Source organism: Microcebus murinus, chromosome 9 (genome assembly GCF_040939455.1).
Source record: "Microcebus murinus isolate Inina chromosome 9, M.murinus_Inina_mat1.0, whole genome shotgun sequence".
NCBI classification, from domain to species: Eukaryota; Metazoa; Chordata; class Mammalia; order Primates; family Cheirogaleidae; genus Microcebus; species Microcebus murinus.
This window is the reverse complement of record NC_134112.1, coordinates 46,748,380-46,768,223: the sequence shown is the minus strand read 5'-3', so window position 1 is coordinate 46,768,223 and position 19,844 is coordinate 46,748,380. Positions and strand designations below refer to the sequence as shown.

The window sequence follows — 19,844 nt, the reverse complement described above, 5'->3', positions numbered from 1 at the left end:
GGGGATGAGAAGGTAAAGGAACTAGAGAAACAGATTGGTTTTCTATGCTTTAGTTGTCTAGGGAAGAGATGTGGAGGACCCTGTCTAAAGCAATAAGAACTGGAAATAGAGAGGAAACAGATAAGAGAGAGAAAGGGGTGGAATCAGTGGAATGCCATGAGTGACAGCAAGAAGAGGGTGTTGAATATCATACTCTTCCAGGCCTGGCGCGGTGGCTCCTGCCTATGATCCTAGCACTCTGGGAGGCCAAGGCGGGCAGATCGTTTGAGCTCAGGAGTTTGAGACCAGCCTGAGCAAGAGCGAGGCCCTGTCTCTACTAAAAAAATAGAAAGAAATTAGCTGGACAACTAAAAATATATAGAAAAAATTAGCCGAGCATGGTGGCACGTGCCTGTAGTCCCAGCTACTCGGGAGGCTGAGGCAGTAGCATCGCTTGAGCCCAGGAGTTTGCTGATGCCACGGCACTCTAGCCCAGGTGACAGAGTGAGACTCTGTCTCAAAAAAAAAAAAAAAATCATACTTTACATAGATTGACTCTGGACAGATGATCGTGTCATTTGCTGGGACAGGGAATAGAGAAAGGAGGAGCTTTGGGGGAAATAATAAACTTAGTTTTAGACATATCACAAAGGATTCATTTTAAATTTGTGCAAAAAAATCATGGATAAAAGAGATACTTTGTGCTTTTTACTCTGATGAAGAGTTTCTGATAATTATGTTTGCAACTGGCCTGTTGAAGAAATTATTATCTAAAGTAACTATTTTTTCTATAATTTTCTTTGATGTAATAGTTGTTTTAAAGAGAGTAACATGCTTTAACTTTGAGGTTTTTTCTTTCCTTGTTTATTTGGATACAGGTTTATGGAGAAATCTTCTTTAAACCAAGTTTCATGAACAGTGTTTCATTCAAAATGAAACAGTTTTAAAACTTTGTCATAGCCTTAATAGGAAAATAAATATATGATTAAAATTGAGAGACAACCTACAAAGAAAAGTCTGAACGGTTTTTTCCCCCCAGAAATCATTTATTTTTGTGTTTGTGCTTAATTTCCAAAAGTTGTGGGAGTTAGTGAAGCTTATGAAGATGCTGCCAATTGTCTCTGGTTGTTAACTAACTCCAAGCCCTGTGCTAACTGTAAGTCTCCAATACAGAAGAATGAAGGCTGCAATCACATGCAGTGTGCTAAGGTAAGAAGGTAAAGAGGATTTTCCATGCTTTGTAGTTGGGATATTAATTTAGTTTGATTGTCATTCCAAGGGAGCAATGTTGTAAGCATAAAAATCTTGTTGGGTTTCAGATAGGTTCTAGGAGAGTGCATTTTATATTCTTCGTTGAATAACGCAAGTGTTGATTTATATTACTAAATTTTATACTCACGTTGAATGTTAAAAGTAAGGATAAGGATTTTATGGTATTTGGCCGGAAGATCAAAAATGCCCAACTCCTTTCCTGCCGATCACCATACCCAGTGAGAGTCTTGAGAGAGTGGTGTGTATACACACACACACACACACACATCATAATAGTAAATGAGGAGACCCCATCTCTAAAAAATAAAAATAAAAAATTAGCCAGGGGTTGTGGCACAGACTTATAGTCCAGCTACCTGTTTGGCTGAGGCAGGAGGATCACTTGAGTCTAGGAGTTTTAGCTGCAGTGAGCTGTGATCGCTACACTGCACTCCAGCCTGGATGACAGAGTGAGATCCCATCTCTAAAAGTAAATAAATAAATAAATAAAAATAACAGCAAATGATAAACAAAGTGCTACCTTATATAGATCTCTTGCAAAGCTGATTTTGGAGCACACAGGTTATACTCAGTGCCCAAAGCAGGCCACAGGCAATCCCCAAAGTCCAAATCTAGATAATGTCTATACAGTTGGCCCCCCTCAACTGTGCATTCTGTTTTTTTGGATTCTGCATCCGTGGATTCAATGAACCATGGATCAAAAATATTTGGAAAAATAATTATGTCCATGTTGAGCATGTACAGACTTATTTTTTCCTCGTCATTATTCCCTAAACAATATAGTGTAACAACTATTTGCATAGCATTTACATTGCATTAGGTATTATAAGTAATCTGGAGATGATTTAAAGTATACTGGAGGATGTGCATAGTAATATACAAATACTATGCCATTTTGTATCAGAGACTTGAGTGTCTGCAGAGTTTGATATCTATGGGAGGTCTTTGAATCATTCCTGCCACGGGTACCAAGGGACAACAGTATATATGTGTCTGAGATAGGAACTGAAAGCAGTGGCTAGACTCTTTAGCTCTACTAATGAAGCTATCAATTAAGTAAGTAATTAATTACTGTATTGAAAAGTGGAAGTGCCAGAGATCCACTTGACTGAAAAATAATTAATATAAATAATTACTGTTAGAGGCCCAAAGGTTAGAGAGAAAATATAACCTCCTGGCTTAGTTGCACAGAAAGTAACTACCATAATCTGAAAACTAATATTCTGGAATATTATTAATAACATTTTATTAATCCATGCCTACATTTATGAATATTTTTGTTTTAAAATTATGATATTCTAATTTTTTTCTTTTTCATTGAAATTGTCATCCATGTATAAAATATTATTTAAAATTATTGAAAGGACAATGTAATTTTTTCTACTTTAGAATATAAAAGAAACCTAAATAGTTAAGAAAATGCCAGTAAAATATATCCATATCTCCTAAGTATTATTTGATTTGTAACTTTGAAGTTTAATGATTATTATTATAACTTGCAAATAAGTGGCAGTTACCAGATCATTTTTATAAGTCTATATTATTATAAAATTAACATGAATGAATTGGCTTGGTGAGGTGGTAATCAGGATTCCCAAGAGCAGAAAGAAAAACCTAGTGCAGTAGTCTGAGCAAAATACTCAGAGTGCTTATTAGTTTATTTAAGGATTGGACCAAAATTATTTCATCTACTGTATTCTCATCTTTAACATCCATATCCAGGTTTTTTTCTTTGGAAAATCTGATATGAACTACCCAGGTGTATAAAGAACTATAGATTGACCATAAAAATAAGCAGTTGGCTTCTGAGACAGAATCAAACATAGCACCTACCAGTAATAAATACTTAATAAATATCTACTGAGTAAATGAATATTTTCATGAAATAATCAGGCTGATGATATAAGGTAATCCAACCTAAACAGATTTTGCTTAAGCTTCTAATGCATTTAAAAGAAACAGTTAACACGCTGTGTAAATGTAGTAAGTCTTATTGAACATATATTCTGAAGTGTTTACGTTGAACAAGAGAATCTGACAAGTAGTAGTCTTATTATGACATGGAAGATTTATCTAAAAGATAATAACCTTACTGCAACAAAATTTTATACTTTGAGTATTTTTTAATGTGTAGGTGAAATAGCATACCATGTGTAATTGAATCCATGCTCTAACACAATGATTAAATCATAATATACCTTTATTAGTGCCTTAGTGTTGATTATGATTCAGCAGGTAGTTTTTACTTTCTGACATCAAATGTGTCAAACATTTTAAAAGAATGACAAATTTGGTCCTCTAAAGAGAAGCTCATTTATTTTCAAAACACTCTTTTTTTTTTTTTTTTTTTTTTTAGAGACAGAGTCTCACTTTGTTGCCCAGGCTAGAGTGAGTGCCATGGCATCAGCCTAGCTCACAGCAACCTCAAATTCCTGGGCTCAAGTAATCCTTCTGCCTCAGCCTCCCGAGTAGCTGGGACTACAGGCATGCACCACCATGCCCGGCTCATTTTTTCTCTATATATTAGTTGGCCAATTAATTTCTTTCTATTTATAGTAGAGACGGGGTCTCGCTCTTGCTCAGGCTGGTTTAGAGCTCCTGACCTCGAGCAATCCTCCCACCTCGGCCTCCCAGAGTGCTAGGATTACAGGCGTGAGCCACCGTGCCTGGCCTCAAAACACTCTTTATTCTATTAATTTCCCTTTAGCTGATTTTCAGGAAATTATTTAACTTTTGTATTCTTAAATAGTTTAAATTACTTATAGTAATTTTCTTCATCTGACTATGTAAAACTATATGCTGCAACTAAAATATAAAAATTATTAAAGTTATATATTTTTACCATCAAAAATTATCATATTTGGCTTTTTTGTAGAAAGCTTTGCCACTAATTCTGAGAAATCAGTAAAGCTGCATTGAAGAAAGATACTTGTATCAAGTCAGGTACAAAGTTTGCTTACACCAAGAAGGAAAAGAATTTGCATACTGTCAGAGCCTTGAAACAAGTTCACAATTTATTATCTAGGTACATGTGAAGGGAACACATGAGAACAGAAACTTTATTAATTTCTCTGTCCAAGGTATATCAGGCAGACAAAAAGATTAGTAAAGATATAGAAGACTTAAATACCATAATTACTAAGGTGTATCTGATTGCTGTTTTTTCAAACTGTGTATCCTGAAAATGTGGACTGTGCCATCTTTTTAAGTACCCATGGAACAGTCACAAAAAATGACCATTGGTCATCAAAACCTCAATAACATTCCAGAAAATAAAAAATAGTACAAACAACATTCTCTCTCATCATAAGAGAGTGAAATAGAAATTAATAAAGTTACAAAAGGTCTTTTCACATGAAAATTCTTAATCTCTCAAATAACTCAAGTAAAAAAGAGTTTTCTAGAAATTAAAGAATTTCTAGAAAATAAGGATAATAAAAATACTACTTTATCAGAATTTGAGGGCCATTTCTAAAGCCATGCTCAGAAATATGCATAACTTTATTCACTTAAAACAATACAAAATAAGCAATGAATTAAGGATATGACTCAAAAATTTAGGAAAACAAAATAAACTTGAAGAAAACCAGGAGGAAGGTTTTGGGTTTTCTTTAAAGCAGAAAGCAATGAATTAAAAACTAATGCAATAGGCTGGGCGCGGTGGCTCACGCCTGTAATCCTAGCACTCTGGGAGGCCGAGGCGGGCGGATTGCTCAAGGTCAGGAGTTCAAAACCAGCCTGAGCAAAAGCGAGACCCCGTCTCTACCATAAAAATAGAAAGAAATTAATTGGCCAACTAATATATATATATATATATAAAAATCAGCCGGCATGGTGGCTTGTGCCTGTAGTCCCAGCTACTCGGGAGGCTGAGGCAGGAGGATCGCTTGAGCCCAGGAGTTTGAGGTTGCTGTGAGCTAGGCTGATGCCACGGTACTCACTCTAGCCTAGGCAAGAAAGCGAGACTCTGTCTCAAAAAAAAAAAAAAACACTAATGCAACTAATAAATCCAAAAAGTGGTTTTCTGAAGAAAAAATAGATAAACCACTAAGCTAACATAATTTTTTAAAACTGACAGTGAGGGAGTTCAAATACACAATATAAGGAATAAGGGAAATAGAGGCATACCTCAGAGATATTGCAGGCTCCATTCCAGCCCACTGCAATAATGCAAATATTGCAACACGGCTAGTATTACAAAAGAGCAAGTCACACATTTTTTGATTTCCCAGTACATATAAAAGTTATATTCATCCTATACTGTAGCCTATTAAGTGTGAAATAACATTATGTCTGAGAAAAAAAGTACTTTAAAAAGTACTTTTTTGCTAAAAAATATTAATGATCACCTGAGCCTTCAGCAAGTGGTAATCACTTTGCTAATGGAGAATCTTAACATCAATGTTCATGGCTGCTGACCGATCAGGGTGGTGGTTGGTGAAGATTGGAGTAGCTGTGACAGTTTCTTAAAATAAGACAACAATGAACGCCAAGTATTGCTGCAACAATTGAATCTTCCTTTCACAAAAGAGTTCTCTGTAGCATGCAATACTATGTGACAGCATTTTACCCACAGTAGAACTTCTTTGAAAATTGGAGTCAATCTTCTCAAACCCTGCCACTGCTTTATCAGCTAAGTTATGTAGTATCTTAAATTATGTAATAAATTCTTTGTTGTTATTTCAACAATGTTTACAGCATCTTCAGACCAGGAGCAGATTCCATCTTAAGAAACCACTTACTTTGTTCATTCATAAGAAGCGACTTCTCATCCATTCAAGTTTTTGTTCATGAGATTGCAGCAATTCAGTCACATCTTTAGAGTCCACTGGTTCTTTTGCTATTTCCACCACATCTGCAGTGACTTTTTCCACTGACGTCTTGAACCCCTCAGAGTCCTCCGTGAGAGTTGAAATCAAATTCTTCCAAATTCCTGTTAATGTTGATATTTTGACCTCATCCCATAAATAACAAATGTTCTTAATAATATCTAGGATGGTGAATTCTTTCCAGAAGATTTTCAATTTACCTTTCCCAGATCCATCAGAAAAATCACTATCTAAGGCAGCTATAGCCTTACAAAATGTATTTCTTAAATAATAAAACTTTAAAATAGCAATGACTCCTTGATCTATGGTCTGCAGAATGTATGTTGTTTTAGCAGGCATGAAGACATTAATTTCCTTATACATCTCCATCTCCTGCTCTAGGGTTAACCGGGCACATCGTCAAAGAGCAGTAATATTTTGAAAGGAATTTTTTTCTGAGCAGTGGGTCTCAATAGTGGGCTTAAAATCTTCAGTAAAGCATACTGTAAACAGAGGTATTGTCAAACAGGCTTTGTTCCATTTATAGATCACAAGCAGAGTAGAATTAGCATAATTCTTAAGGGGGCTAGGATTTTTAGAATGGAAACTGAGCATTGGCTTTAACTTAACGTTACCGGCTACATTAGCCCCTATACAAGAGAATCAGCCTATCCTTTGAACATTTGAAGCCAGGCGTTGACTTCTCTCTAGCTATGAAAGCGCTAAGTGCCATCTTTTTCTGATACAAGGCCCTTTCATCTACATTGAAAATCTGTTGTTTTGTGTAACCACCTTCATCAATTACCTTAGCTAGATCTGGATAACTTGCTGCAGCTTCTATTAATACATCAGCATTTGTTTCTTCACCTTGCACTTTTATATTATGGACATGGCTTCTTTCCTTGAACTTCATGAACCAACCCTACTAGCTTCAGAGTTTTCTTCTGCAGCTTCCTCACCTCTCTTAGCCTTCATAGAATTGAAGAGTGTTAGAGTCTTGATTAGGCTTTGGCTTAACAGAATCTTGTGGCTGATTTGATCTTCTATCCAGACCACTAAAACTTTCTCCAAATCAGAATTAAGGTGGTTTCACTTTCTTAACCATTTATGTGTTCACTGGAGTGGCACATTTAATTTCCTTCAAGAATGTTTCCTTTGCATTCACAACTTGGCTGTTCAATGGAAGAGGCCTACCTTTCAGCCTGACTCAGCTTTCAATATTTCTTCCTCTCACTAAGCTTAATCATTTCCAGCTTTTGATTGAAAATGAGAGATGTGTGACTCTTCCTTTCACTTGAACACTTAAAAGCCATAGTAGGATTATTAATTGGCCTAATTTCAATGTTGTTGTGTCTCAGAATATGGAGCCCAAAGAGAGAGAAGAGAGCCGGGGCAATGGCCAGTCCGTGGGATAGTCAGAACACACATTTATTGATCAAGCTCACCATCTTATATGGGAATGGTTCATGGCACCCCAAAACAATTATAATAGTAAGATCACTGATCACAGATCACCATAAAAGATAAAATAATAAAAAGTTTAAAATATTGTGAGAATTACCAAAATGTGACACAGAGATGCGAAGTAAGCACATACTGTTGGAAAAATGGCCAACAGACTTGCTCAACACACTTGCCACAAACCTTCAATTTGTAAAACAAAACAAAACCTCAATATCTGCAAAGCAGAATTAAGTAATGTACAATAAAAGTTATACCTGTAATCAGAGAAAGCAAACTAAAATAATGACTGTGTTCAATTCTACAAGATAATTTTAACTTGCTTTTGAAATGAATTGATTTTCTAAGAAAATATAATTTATTAAAACTGACACTAGAAGAGAAAGAATATCCAAGTAAACCTATTCCTATATTAAGAAAAAAAGTTTTTCAAAAATCTTCCCCACCTTAAACTAACCATTAAAGCATCACAATAGAATTTTATCAAACCTTTGAGGGACAGGTAACTCCAATGTTATTTAAATGATTCTTGGAAGTTATAAAAACAAAAACAAAACTTGTTTCAACTTTTCTTGAAAGAAACTTTCAGATTATTTTTATAACCTAATTAGAACCTCAATACCAACTTAACAAGATTCTAAAAATTGAAAGAAAGCTGTAGGTTAATCTTACTTGTATATAATAATGCAGAAGTCCTAAGTAAGATATTGGGGAGGGAGTAAGCACTGATATTATTAATAGCAGACATAATCCAGCAGAGCACATTCAAGAGTAATTGGCCAAGTAGAATTTAATTCCAGGAATACAGACTGAATATTTCTTTTCCGAAATTCTTGGGTAGTGGAAGTGTTTCAGATTTGTTTGGATTTTGGAATGTTTGCATTATACCAGTTGACATTCCTAATTCGAAAATTCAAAATCCATGCCAGCAATCAAAAAATTTGGGACAGAGAAGCATTTAAGATTTCTGATTTTCAGATTATGGATGCTCAGTCTGTATAAGAATAGTTAGATATTAGGAAAGCTGATGCTGTACCTCATGTTATTCATACATCCAAGGAGAAAATTGATTTATATCCTATGGATGCTGAAAAGGCATTTGACAAAAAATCAACAACTATTCTTTATAAAACACAAAGAAATAGGGATAGAATGGATTCTTCCATAGTATGATAAAAATAAATTCAGTTTGAAAGCTGGCATATTTAGTGCAGAAACTAGAGACACTCTCACTAAACTCAAGAACGATCTCCATCACCAGTATTTTTACCATTGCATTGAAAATAGCAGTCAATATAATTAGAAAGATATTAGAGATGTGAAAATTAGAAATGAAGGCTGGGCATGGTGGCTAACGCCTGTAATGCTAGCATTCTGGGAGGCCAAGGCAAGAGGATTGCTTGAGCTCAGGAGTTTGAGACCAGCCTGAGCAAGAGCAAGACCCCATCTCTACTAAAAATAGAAAATGTAGTCGGGCATTGTAACATGTACCTGTAGTCTCAGCTACTCAGGGGGCTGAGGCAAGATGATGACTTAAGCCCAGGAGTTTGAGATTGTAGTGAGCTATGATGATGCCACTGCACTCTACCCAGGGTGACAGAGTGACACTATGTCTCAAAAAAAAAAAAAAAAAAATTAGAAATGAAGTGATAAAATTATCAAATTTTGCTGATGGCATAATTGTATACCTAGAAAATTCACAGGAACCAACTGGAAAACTACAAACAGCAAAAATTCAATTAAATAGCAGAGTACAGAATTACTATGCAGAAAGTTATAGCCTTCATCTGTACCAGCAACAGCCATATAGAATATATACTGAAAAACCTCATTTATTTAGAAATAAGCCTAACAAGAAATATGTAAGACTTATGAAAAAAATGTAAACCTTCTAAAGGACACAAAAGATGACAAACAAATAGAAAGACAACCAAGTTCTTATATAGAAAGATTTCAACAAATATATCAACAGATTTTGTTTCTGCATCTAGGTAAACTAATTCAGAAGTTCATATGGAAAAATGAAGCAAGAGTAACTAGTAAAACTCTGAAAAAGAACAATAAGGGAAAACTAGGCTTATCAAATAGTAAGCCATAATGTAAACCCTCAGTAATTAAAACAGTATGGTGCTAGCACATGAAAAGACAGATCAATGAAACAGAATTTAAAAAAAGCTCAGAAAATAAACACAGATACATGGGAATCTAATATATGATAAAAGTGGCTTCTTGAACCTGTACAGAAAGATGAACTATTCAATAAATGGTATTAGGACAACTGGGCAGCTGTGTGGGAGAAAATATTAATGAATAAATCATGAAAGTACGAGAAGACAACATAGACTTGTCTTTCTGACTCAAAGTCCACAAACATAAAAGGATATATTTTCATACTAGAATGCTCATATTTTAAGAGTTATACAACTTAATTGTGGTAATTAAGTGAAATTTTCATTAAAATGAGAGACAGGGTTTTTTTGTCAGCTATTTTACTTAGAGATCTTTTAAACTTATTTCCAGTTTCAAAATGAATTTGTCAAAGTACTAGTTTTTCAAATTTGTCAAAGTAGTAGTTTTTCAGATAGCCTGGTGGAGCTTTATAGACCAGTATCAGATTACCACATGCATGAGAAATGAAACATTTGTCAGTGTCTGTTTTTATTATTTGGAAAGAATATCCTATTAATATTTCTAATGACTCCTTGTAATTACTTCATAATATTGTGATTTACATTTTAATTTATCCTGATAAGCAATAATTTTAAACTACCCCTATATTTTTCCATAATATAGATAAGATCTCCAGATGAAACATGAGAAAGGGCATGTCTTCAAGATTTGTTCTGATTACACATGCAGGATCTTTACAAATTGGTTGGTTATGATGCAGAAAATAATTCACATATTAACATGGGGAGATATTTACATATATGTTTTCTTTTGAAGTGCAAGTATGACTTTTGCTGGATTTGCCTAGAAGAATGGAAAAAACATAGTTCTTCCACTGGAGGTTATTACAGATGTACTCGCTATGAAGTCATTCAGCATGTGGAGGAGCAGTCCAAGGAAATGACTGTGGAGGTAAAGAGAACTGATTAAGCCAAGACTGTCTAAGCCACTTAATGCCATTGGCAGTATTTTGCATCTCTTCTTTTCCTGTCTTCACCTTAATGAAGCATTACATTAAATACACTGCAATTTAAACAAAATAGCTCTATAAACTTGAGGGCTTTGTTAAGTTTTCCTTTTTTAAATTTTGGTGAAGACATGAAAAGTTTGATCTATCCCAGCCTGCTTTCTGTAAAGACTTAAAAACAACTTTAACATAATATCAACAATATAGTATATAGTAAGTGTCTTGGTCTGCTCAACTGCCATAAAATACCATAGACTGGGTGGCCTGAACAGCAAAAATTTATTTCTCACAATTCTGGAAGGTTGAAGGAAATCCAAGATCAAGGTGTTGGCCAGTTTGGTTCTTGGTGAGGGTGTTCTTCTTGGTTTGCAGATGGCCATCTTATTACTGTGTCTTCACATGGCCAGGAGAGAGAGAGAGAGAGAGACCTCTGGTGTCCCTTCCCCTTCTTATAAGGGCACCAGCCCTACCAGAATAGAGCCTTACCCTAATGAGCTTATTTAACCTTTATCACCCCTCACAGGCCCTATCTCCAATTACAGTCATACTGAGGGTTAGGGCCTCAACATGTAAATTTGGGGGGGGGGACGACAAAATTCATTCCATAGCAGTAAGTCATATAATAAAACATTGAAGTTCTGATGAACATAGTGATTAAGAGACATTTTTGCTTTTGACTCTGGGATTATGGATTCAGTGGTTTGTCACAGAGAACACAAAAGCAAGACTATTCTGGAGGGCTTTAAAATGCATTGGTTATTTTCTCTCAATAAATTAATCAACAAATCTGAGTGTGGTGTCATCTAAATTTTTTCAATTTTTTAAATGATCACTTCTAAAAAAACAACTTTAATAGCTACTAGTTCTTATGAAAGTCATTTATGGACTTTTGTTTTCTAGGCTGAGAAAAAACACAAACGATTTCAGGAACTTGACAGATTTATGCACTATTACACAAGATTTAAAAACCATGAGCATAGTTATCAGGTATGTACCAAATCATTTCAAATGAGCTAAACTACACTGTTGTGAACAAAAAGAATGGTTTAAATTATTTATTTCTATTCCTTTAGTTAGAACAACGCCTTCTTAAAACAGCCAAAGAAAAGATGGAACAATTGAGTAGAGCTCTCAAAGAAAGTAAGTTATGAGTGGTACGTGTGATAATTAACATAAAATATCCTTCCATGCTTAAGTCACTTCACTGGTAGGTTAAGCCTTTAAAGGAATACATTGTCTCCATTAACTTGTTCTGGTAGTGTTTTGAGTTCTTTGAAGGCCTAAGTGCAGCTGAGTAGCCACATCTGTCATTGGATTTTCTACCCAGTGCCTAGCCTGTTCCTCTTAATGCCTATGCTCTTAACAGATAAAAACACATCATGATTTTGCTTACTCTGTGCCACAGCTGATGGTCTGCAATGTTGGAAAAAGTGGATGGTCTCTAAAGGGCATCCTTGACCTAGTCAAAAGAGCAAGATACACTTGCTACCCAATTATCATGTAACTGAATACTCAAAGATTCTTATTAAAATTCAGAGTGCCTAATTGAGTGGAAGTCAAGTATAGTTGGGGAAGAAATCATTTTGCTGGTAAATAATGAACATTGGGGTCAAAAAGTAAAGCCATGAAAAAGGGTTAACTTGTGGATCCTCAATTGGAAGTTACAAAGGAGTATTCCAAAATGTGGATCGAATATTGGTTGCACCATCAGAATTTAATATCCCACAATGACCACACAGAGTCCAGGGTTTGGTATGTTTGTTCTAAAAAGTTGTATTTTAAAAATTCTGGCTTATATCTGAATGGTACATTTTAAGCCTAAAATGTGATCAATTATACTTGGGTTGCTCTAGTTTATAAAAATATTGAGTGCTAACATCATTTTCATGAGGAAAATTCCCTAATTAATACAGTACCGTAAGTTAAATAAATTAGAGTGGGGAAGAGCTTAGTCTCCTTGTTTATTATTAGTTCTTAGGCTTTATTACTGATATTAACAGTATCATCCAGATATCAAACTCTTGAAGTATTGTTTACAGTAAAAATTGAAAGAAGAAAACTCTCACAAGTTCTATAGTTCTTTAGCAGGGACTTTTATCTGTTTGGTCACCAATATATCCTTAGTGCTTAGAACTGTTCCTGACACAGAGTAACATTCAATAAATATTTGTAGATGTGAGGCCGGGCGTGGTGGCTCACGCCTGTAATCCTAGCACTCTGGGAGGCCAAGGCGGGCGGATTGCTCGAGGTCAGGAGTTCGAAACCAGCCTGAGCAAGAGCGAGACCCCGTCTCTACCATAAATAGAAAGAAATTAATTGGCCAACTAATATATATAGAAAAAAATTAGCCGGGCATGGTGGCACATGCCTGTAGTCCCAGCTACTTGGGAGGCTGAGGCAGGAGGATTGCTTGAGCCCAGGAGTTTGAGGTTGCTGTGAGCTAGGCTGACGCCATGGCACTCACTCTAGCCTAGGCAACAAAGCAAGACTCTGTCTCAAAAAAAAAAAAGTATTTGTAGATGTGAATTGTTAACTTGTTCAACATTCCGGAGGTGCCAGACAGCATAGTAAAATATGAAAAAGAATTAAAATGTATAACAATTGGAAAAGAAGAAACAAAACTTCGGATTTCTCACACTTGTCATAATGGGGGGCGGGAAGCAGAGGCGTGTGTATTTTGTTTTAATCCTATCCCGACAATGGAGCATACAAAGAAATTTTAGGGTGATCCATATGTCAATTTGCGTACATATACATTTAATTTCATTCTACAGGCATGCCGAAAATGTGCTTTTCAGTGGTACTTGTGAATTTAGATTCTCCTGTTTAATTTCTGTTTATTTGCAGTTAAGCAAAAAACTAGAATTTTATAATGATACTTTTTGAAGGAAGGATCTCAAATATAAGGCAATTTCTTCTTCCCTGGTCCTCACTCTTCCTCCTTTTCTTTCTTTCCCTGGCGTATATTTTCTAGCATCAGTTATCTAGCTGGTCCCCAGAATGTTGTATCTGTTCCCTTACACTGTTGTTTTTACAGAGGCATAATTATAATTAGACTGTTTTTTAGCAAGCAACTTAGCAAAGACATATTTGTCCTAATTCTTAAGTAGCAAAGTTCCCCTAGGGATAATCTGAAAAACTAAGTAAAGCATGGAACCTTTGGGTTGACTAGCTGACCAGTAGGGTGAGAAAAAAAATCCAGGATGAGTGTGTGCATTCCTTCATGGCTGCCATCAGTGCTCCTTGGCTGCTTCATTTATAAACACATACATGCCACACATGAGTGTTTTACATAGGTGTTTAGTATGGTTCAAATAAGTATTATCATACAGCTGTGCCAAACAGTTTCTTCTTATGGATCCTTATTTTCTTTTTTTAAAGAAAACATAGTTAATTGATTTTATAATAGCATATTTGCAAAGAAATTTCACTGTGCCTCAATTACTTTATAGCTGAAGGAGGCTGTCCAGATACCACTTTCATTGAAGATGCAGTTCATGTGCTCTTAAAAACTCGACGCATTCTCAAGTGTTCTTATCCATATGGATTTTTCTTGGAACCTAAAAGCACAAAGAAAGAAATTTTTGAACTAATGCAAGTAAGATATCTTTTAAAAATTATATTTAAATCGTAGCAGTTACTATAAAAAACAGATTTTTCTCCTTTTTCAACCACTAAGTTTTATTTCATTTGGGTGTGATTAATAAGACAATTTTGTTTTCATTTTTGAATAAATTTTTAAATAAGTACTTTCTTCCTGACTTAGCCTAGAGAGGCTGTGTTTTCCTAAGTATTTGTCCATTTCCTCCACATTTTCAAGTTTATGTGCATAGAGGTTTTTATAGTACTCATAGATGATATTTTGTATTTCCATGGTATCAGTTGTATTTTCCCATTTTCCATGCCTGATGGAGCTTATTAGAATCCTTTCTTCTTCTCATTAATCTAGCAAGAGGCAATTTTATTTATTTTTTTCCAAGAACTTTTTGTTTTGTTAAACTTCCATGTAGTTTTTTTGTTATTGATTTCATTTAGTTCTGCTCTGATCTTTGTCATTTGTTTTCTTTTCCTGGGTATGGGGTTAGTTTGCTCATCCTTTTCCGGTTCTTTGAGATGATTCATTAGATTGTTAATTTGTGATCTTTCTGTCTTTTGGATGTATGCATTTATGAATATAAATGTTCCTCTCAGGACTGCTTTAGCTGTGTCCCACAGATTTTGATAACTATGTCTCCTTTATCATTTAGTTAAAAAAAGATCTTTTGATTTTTAATCTATCTTAATTTATCCTTAATCTTTCTTAATTTCCTCCTTAGTGCAATAATCATTCAGCAGAAGGTTGTTTAGTTTCCATGTCTTTGTGCAGAGATAAGAGTTTCTGTTGAAGTTGATTTCTAATTTTTCCACTGTAGTCTGAGATGATACAATTTTTGTTTTTTTAAATTTGTTGAGACATGCTTTGTGACCTAGGAGATGGTCAGTCTTACAGAATGTCCCATGAGCTGATGAGAAAAATGTATATTCAGTGAGTTTTGGGGTAGAATGTTCTGTAAATGTCAGTCAGGCCCATTTGTTCTAGAGTTCTATTTAAGTCTATTGTTTCTTTGTTTATTTTGTGTTTGGAGGATCTGTCCTGTTCTGTCAGAAGGGTGTTGAAGTCTCCGGCTATTATGGCGTTGCTGTTTATCATTTTGTTTAGATCAAGTAGGATTGACTTTATGAATATGGGTGCACCTGAGTTAGATGCATAAATATTTCACATATAAATATTTAACAGACATATAAATATGTCTTCTTATTGAATTGTACCCTTCACCATTATATAGTGACCATCTTTGTCTTTCATTACTTTTGTTGGTTTAAAGACTAAGTTATCTGAAATCAGAACTGCTATGCCAGCTTTGTTTTGGCTTCCATTTGCATGAAATATTGTTTTCCATCCCTTCACCTTGAGTCTGATTGCATCCTTGTAGGTTAGGTTTCCTTGTGGGTGTGTTTCCTGAAGACAGCAGATACTTGGCTTGTGTGTATTTATCCATTCGGCCAGCCTATATCTCTTTAGTGGACAGTTTAAGCCATTCACATTTGTTGAAAGAACTGATAAGTGGAGCAGATTTCTGTTCATCCTATTGAGTTGAACTTTGTTGCTTTATTTTCTCTCTTCAGCCATTATGGTTTCTGGCCTTTGATGCTAACTTTTGGATGATTTTACTTTGGTGAGTGTTTATTGTGCTGATCTGTGTGCAACACTATTCTGAGTACTTCCTGGAGGGGAGGTCTAGTCTTGAAGGATTCCCTCAGTTTTGCTTGTCTGAGAAGGTCTTTATTTCTCCTTCATATAAGAAACTTAGTTTTGCAGGGTACAGGATTCTAGGGTGGGCATTATTCTGTTTGAGAAGAGTAGAAATGGGGCCCCAGTCTCTTCTGGCTTGTAAGGTCTCGGTTGAGAAGTCTGCAGTCATTCTAATGGGTTTTCCTTTGTAGGTCACCTGCTTCTTTTGCCTTACAGCTCCTAGGAGTGCCTCTTTCATGGTAATTTTGGCCAGTCTGATGACTGTGTGTCATGGTGCCTTCCTGTTTGCAGTGAATCTCCCAGGATTCCTTTGAGCTTCTTGTACCTGGATATCTAGATTTTTAGCAAGGCCTGGGAAATTTTCCTCCATTATATCCTCAAATAGTTTATCCAACCCTTGTGTATTTTCTTCTTCACCCTCAGGGATGCCTATAAGTCTCATGTTAGTGTTCTGAATTTGGTTGATATCCATTGCTAGAGCTGGTGTTCCCCTTTAGGGGTGTGCTTTCAGTTTGTTTCTTCATACTTCCAGAGTTCTTTCACTGATTCCTTCCCAATTGGAGCAGCTGTTGCTTCTTACCTTAGATTTTCATTTAAATAATGACAGGCCCAATGTAGTCTCTGAACTAGTAGTAGGTGGTGTTTATGGATGGGATTCTACCAAACCCTGTATGATGAGTCAGTAAATGCAGTAAAGGGTATGCAAATTGACCTCCCTGTCAGTAGATGGCACTTGCTGGGAGGAGCAGGCTGCAGTGTTGTTTTCGGATCCTGTAACTAGCTCTCATTCCTATGGAGAGGCACTCTAGTGCCACAGGAGGTGGTTGGGGCCCTGGGACTTCCAAACCACCAAACTTTCTCTTGTTACAGTTTTCATGTCATCCATTTGCACTGCTCTGCTAATTTATATCCTACATTTCTTTCAAGGCTCAATATTCATTTTCTCCATAAATCCTTACAGATCTAACCCCAATCACAGTAGTTTTGCCTTGCCTCAAATTCTTTCAGCACTTTGTTTTATTTTGTTATTTTGTTGAGACAGGGTCTTGCTCTATCACGCAGGCTGGAGTTCAGTGGCACCATCATAGCTCACTGTAACCTTGAACTCCTGGGCTCAAGCAGTCCTCCTGCCTCAACCTCCCAAGTAGCTAGGACTACAGGCCTGCACCACCATACTGAGCTAATTTTAAATTTTTGTAGAGACGGGGTCTCTCTTTGTTGCTGGGGTTAGTCTTGAACTCCTGACCTCAAGTGATCCTCCCACTTTGGCCTCCCAAAGTGCTGGGGTTACAAGCATGAACCACTGCACCTGGTCTACCATTTGTATATAGTCTGCATCACAGTACCATGCATTTAATTGTAAAGTGCCTTGAAATGTATTAGTTTTATTCACATAGACAAATTATAAATTCCTTTTAGGTAGCTGTTGTACTCAGTACTTCATTGTAGTTTCTACTAACTACATTGCTATAAATAAGTGTGCCTATCAAATGAGTGTGCTAAATTTAAGATGACTTTGTGTATGATCCTTCGTTCTTTTTCATAACCTGGAAAAATGTATGAAGTAGGAAACATGATAAAGAGGAAGTTTCCAAATTTACATTAATTTCTAACTTCAGAAGAATTAGATTTAGCTGAGAAACCAGCTAGACTCTGGATTTGCTATTGACTAACCCATTCAAGCTGTAATCTTTTTTCTCTCTCTCTCTCTTACTATATAGACAGACCTAGAAATGGTCACTGAAGACCTTGCCCAAAAAGTCAATAGGCCTTACCTTCGCACACCCCGACATAAGATCATCAAAGCAGCATGCCTTGTACAGCAGAAGAGACAAGAATTCCTAGCATCCGTGGCTCGGGGCGTTGCGCCTGCAGACTCACCAGAAGCTCCAAGGCGCAGGTAAAAAAGATGTGCACTATGAAAGTCATATTAGCTCCAGCTAAAAATGCCAGCAATTTTATTTTTTATCCAACTAGGGTTCAAATTCCTGAAAGTTACTTACACCTAAAATATGGATAGCTGATAAAAGTATGTTAACTTGGTGATTTTTCCTCATTACTATTTATTATTATTTTATTTGTCATTGTGTAGTTCCTGAGACTGTATTAGGCTAGGTTAATTTCACATTTCAGGTGAACTCATAATTCAAAGAGTATTCTAAATGCGTCATTTCAAATATGTAATATATGTAGTGATATGATAGTGATAAAAATGATGTAGAATTTGGAAACTTTGCCAACTTATTATGGTCATATTTTATTTTTGTGTTAAGGAGTTATGAAAAAATGAGAAATCTGATATAAGTAAAGTTATTTAAGTGATCCAAATTCTTCCATTAAAGAGCTGTTGCATTTTGATTCTTTTATTTCACATATTTATATTACTTCTGTCATTATAAATTGAAGCGTATTTTCTTATTTATAATAATTATAAGCATTAGAAGTTCCTTTGAACCTATGTTTATGTTAATATCTATAAGTAAATATTTTATTTACTTATAAAATAAAAATGAAGCAATCATGAAAGATTTTGTTATAACATGGTGATTTTTATTTTTTCCACCATTTTACACAAACAGAAAGCCACTTAGAATTTGAAAGAAATAATGAACATATAATTTTAATTATATTTTAATAGTTGGTCTACTTAAGTAAGTCCAAAGCAGAGGAATTAAAAGTAATGAAAGGGCAAGGGTCTGATTGTGTATATTTTGTAGTACTGATAATAAATCAAATGGTATGTCTAATTTCTTTGTAGCTTTGCTGGTGGAACATGGGATTGGGAATATTTAGGATTTGCATCACCTGAGGTAATTGTTTGGGGGGAGTTGTTTTTTGTTTTCTGTATTTTTCCTTAGTGCAGTCCTGCTTGCATTTGCACCCTCATCTGTTCAAAATCCTACTGAGACTATCATCAATGTTTCTTCCTCTTTCTTTTGTAACAAAAATGCCTTGGCAGAGCCTACATTTAGCTGTATATTCTATTGAAGTATCATTACATTGTTAAATGCATTCCACTTTTATTGTTTTTAATTATTGAACAGTCAGAATTAAGGCAAATTTACAGCATAAATTTTTGGAAACTATCTTCTATTTTGTTAATAGAGACAAATTTTATTTATTAGAAATAAATTTCTAGTTGTAATATTGTTTCTTTCTGAAGCTATTAAAAACCTAAACAGTCTATTTTTTTTAAGTTACTGCAACAACCTAAGAGAATTGATTTTAATCAGTTACTAAGGAGGAAAACTTGACAGTAATGTGATATATTAATTGACATAATTAATAAACACTATTACTATGTTATGCAGAAAAAAGTGCTTTGCTTAGTTGCTTTCTGTTTCCCTTTAAGACTTTCTTACTCTTCTTATTTGGTTTTTTTGTTGTTGTTGTTATTGATATACCATTTTAAAATACAAAAGTTCTAAAATACACTGCAAATAGCAGTTGTGACAAAAATAAGATAGAGTGAAAATCTTAATCACATAGCTGTTTTCTGAGATTTAAATTGCTACTGTCACTGTTGAGTCTGATTTTTAAATGGTTTTAGCAGTTCTCTCCTACTTCTCTCTCTCCATCCTTGCTCTTTATAAAACAGTTACTATTTGATGCTTATATTATGATAACCCTTCAACTTAATTCTTGGAAGGGGCACTACAGATGATGAAACCTTTATCATTTATAGCCTGATTGTTATCTACAATGGAAGGACTGTGAAATTGATTATTATCCAGACATGACTGTGGCTTATTTAAATCAGATACTTTTGTTTTTTCTGCTGCTGAGGATACTTGCAATCACTTTATGGCCTTTTGTATTGATAAATATATACAAGAAAATATTGACTTGAGAAAACAACTTTTGCTTATAGACCCTGATAGGGAAATTTTAAATT

The 19,844-nt window shown here is 35.2% G+C and overlaps 1 protein-coding gene across 4 annotated transcripts in view; it reads left to right on the top strand.

Moving 5' to 3' along the window:
• The window catches only part of ANKIB1 (ankyrin repeat and IBR domain containing 1), a 137,754-nt gene that overhangs the window by 109,780 nt on the left and 8,130 nt on the right, over nt 1–19,844 (top strand). For all 4 annotated transcript variants that reach the window (XM_012779615.3, XM_012779614.3, XM_012779616.2 and 1 more), the window contains 7 exons: nt 1,058–1,188; nt 10,467–10,601; nt 11,557–11,643; nt 11,730–11,796; nt 14,109–14,254; nt 17,671–17,849; nt 18,708–18,759. In XM_012779615.3, the coding sequence (XP_012635069.1) occupies nt 1,058–1,188; nt 10,467–10,601; nt 11,557–11,643; nt 11,730–11,796; nt 14,109–14,254; nt 17,671–17,849; nt 18,708–18,759 (797 nt within the window). The remainder of the gene's footprint in view (nt 1–1,057; nt 1,189–10,466; nt 10,602–11,556; nt 11,644–11,729; nt 11,797–14,108; nt 14,255–17,670; nt 17,850–18,707; nt 18,760–19,844) is intronic.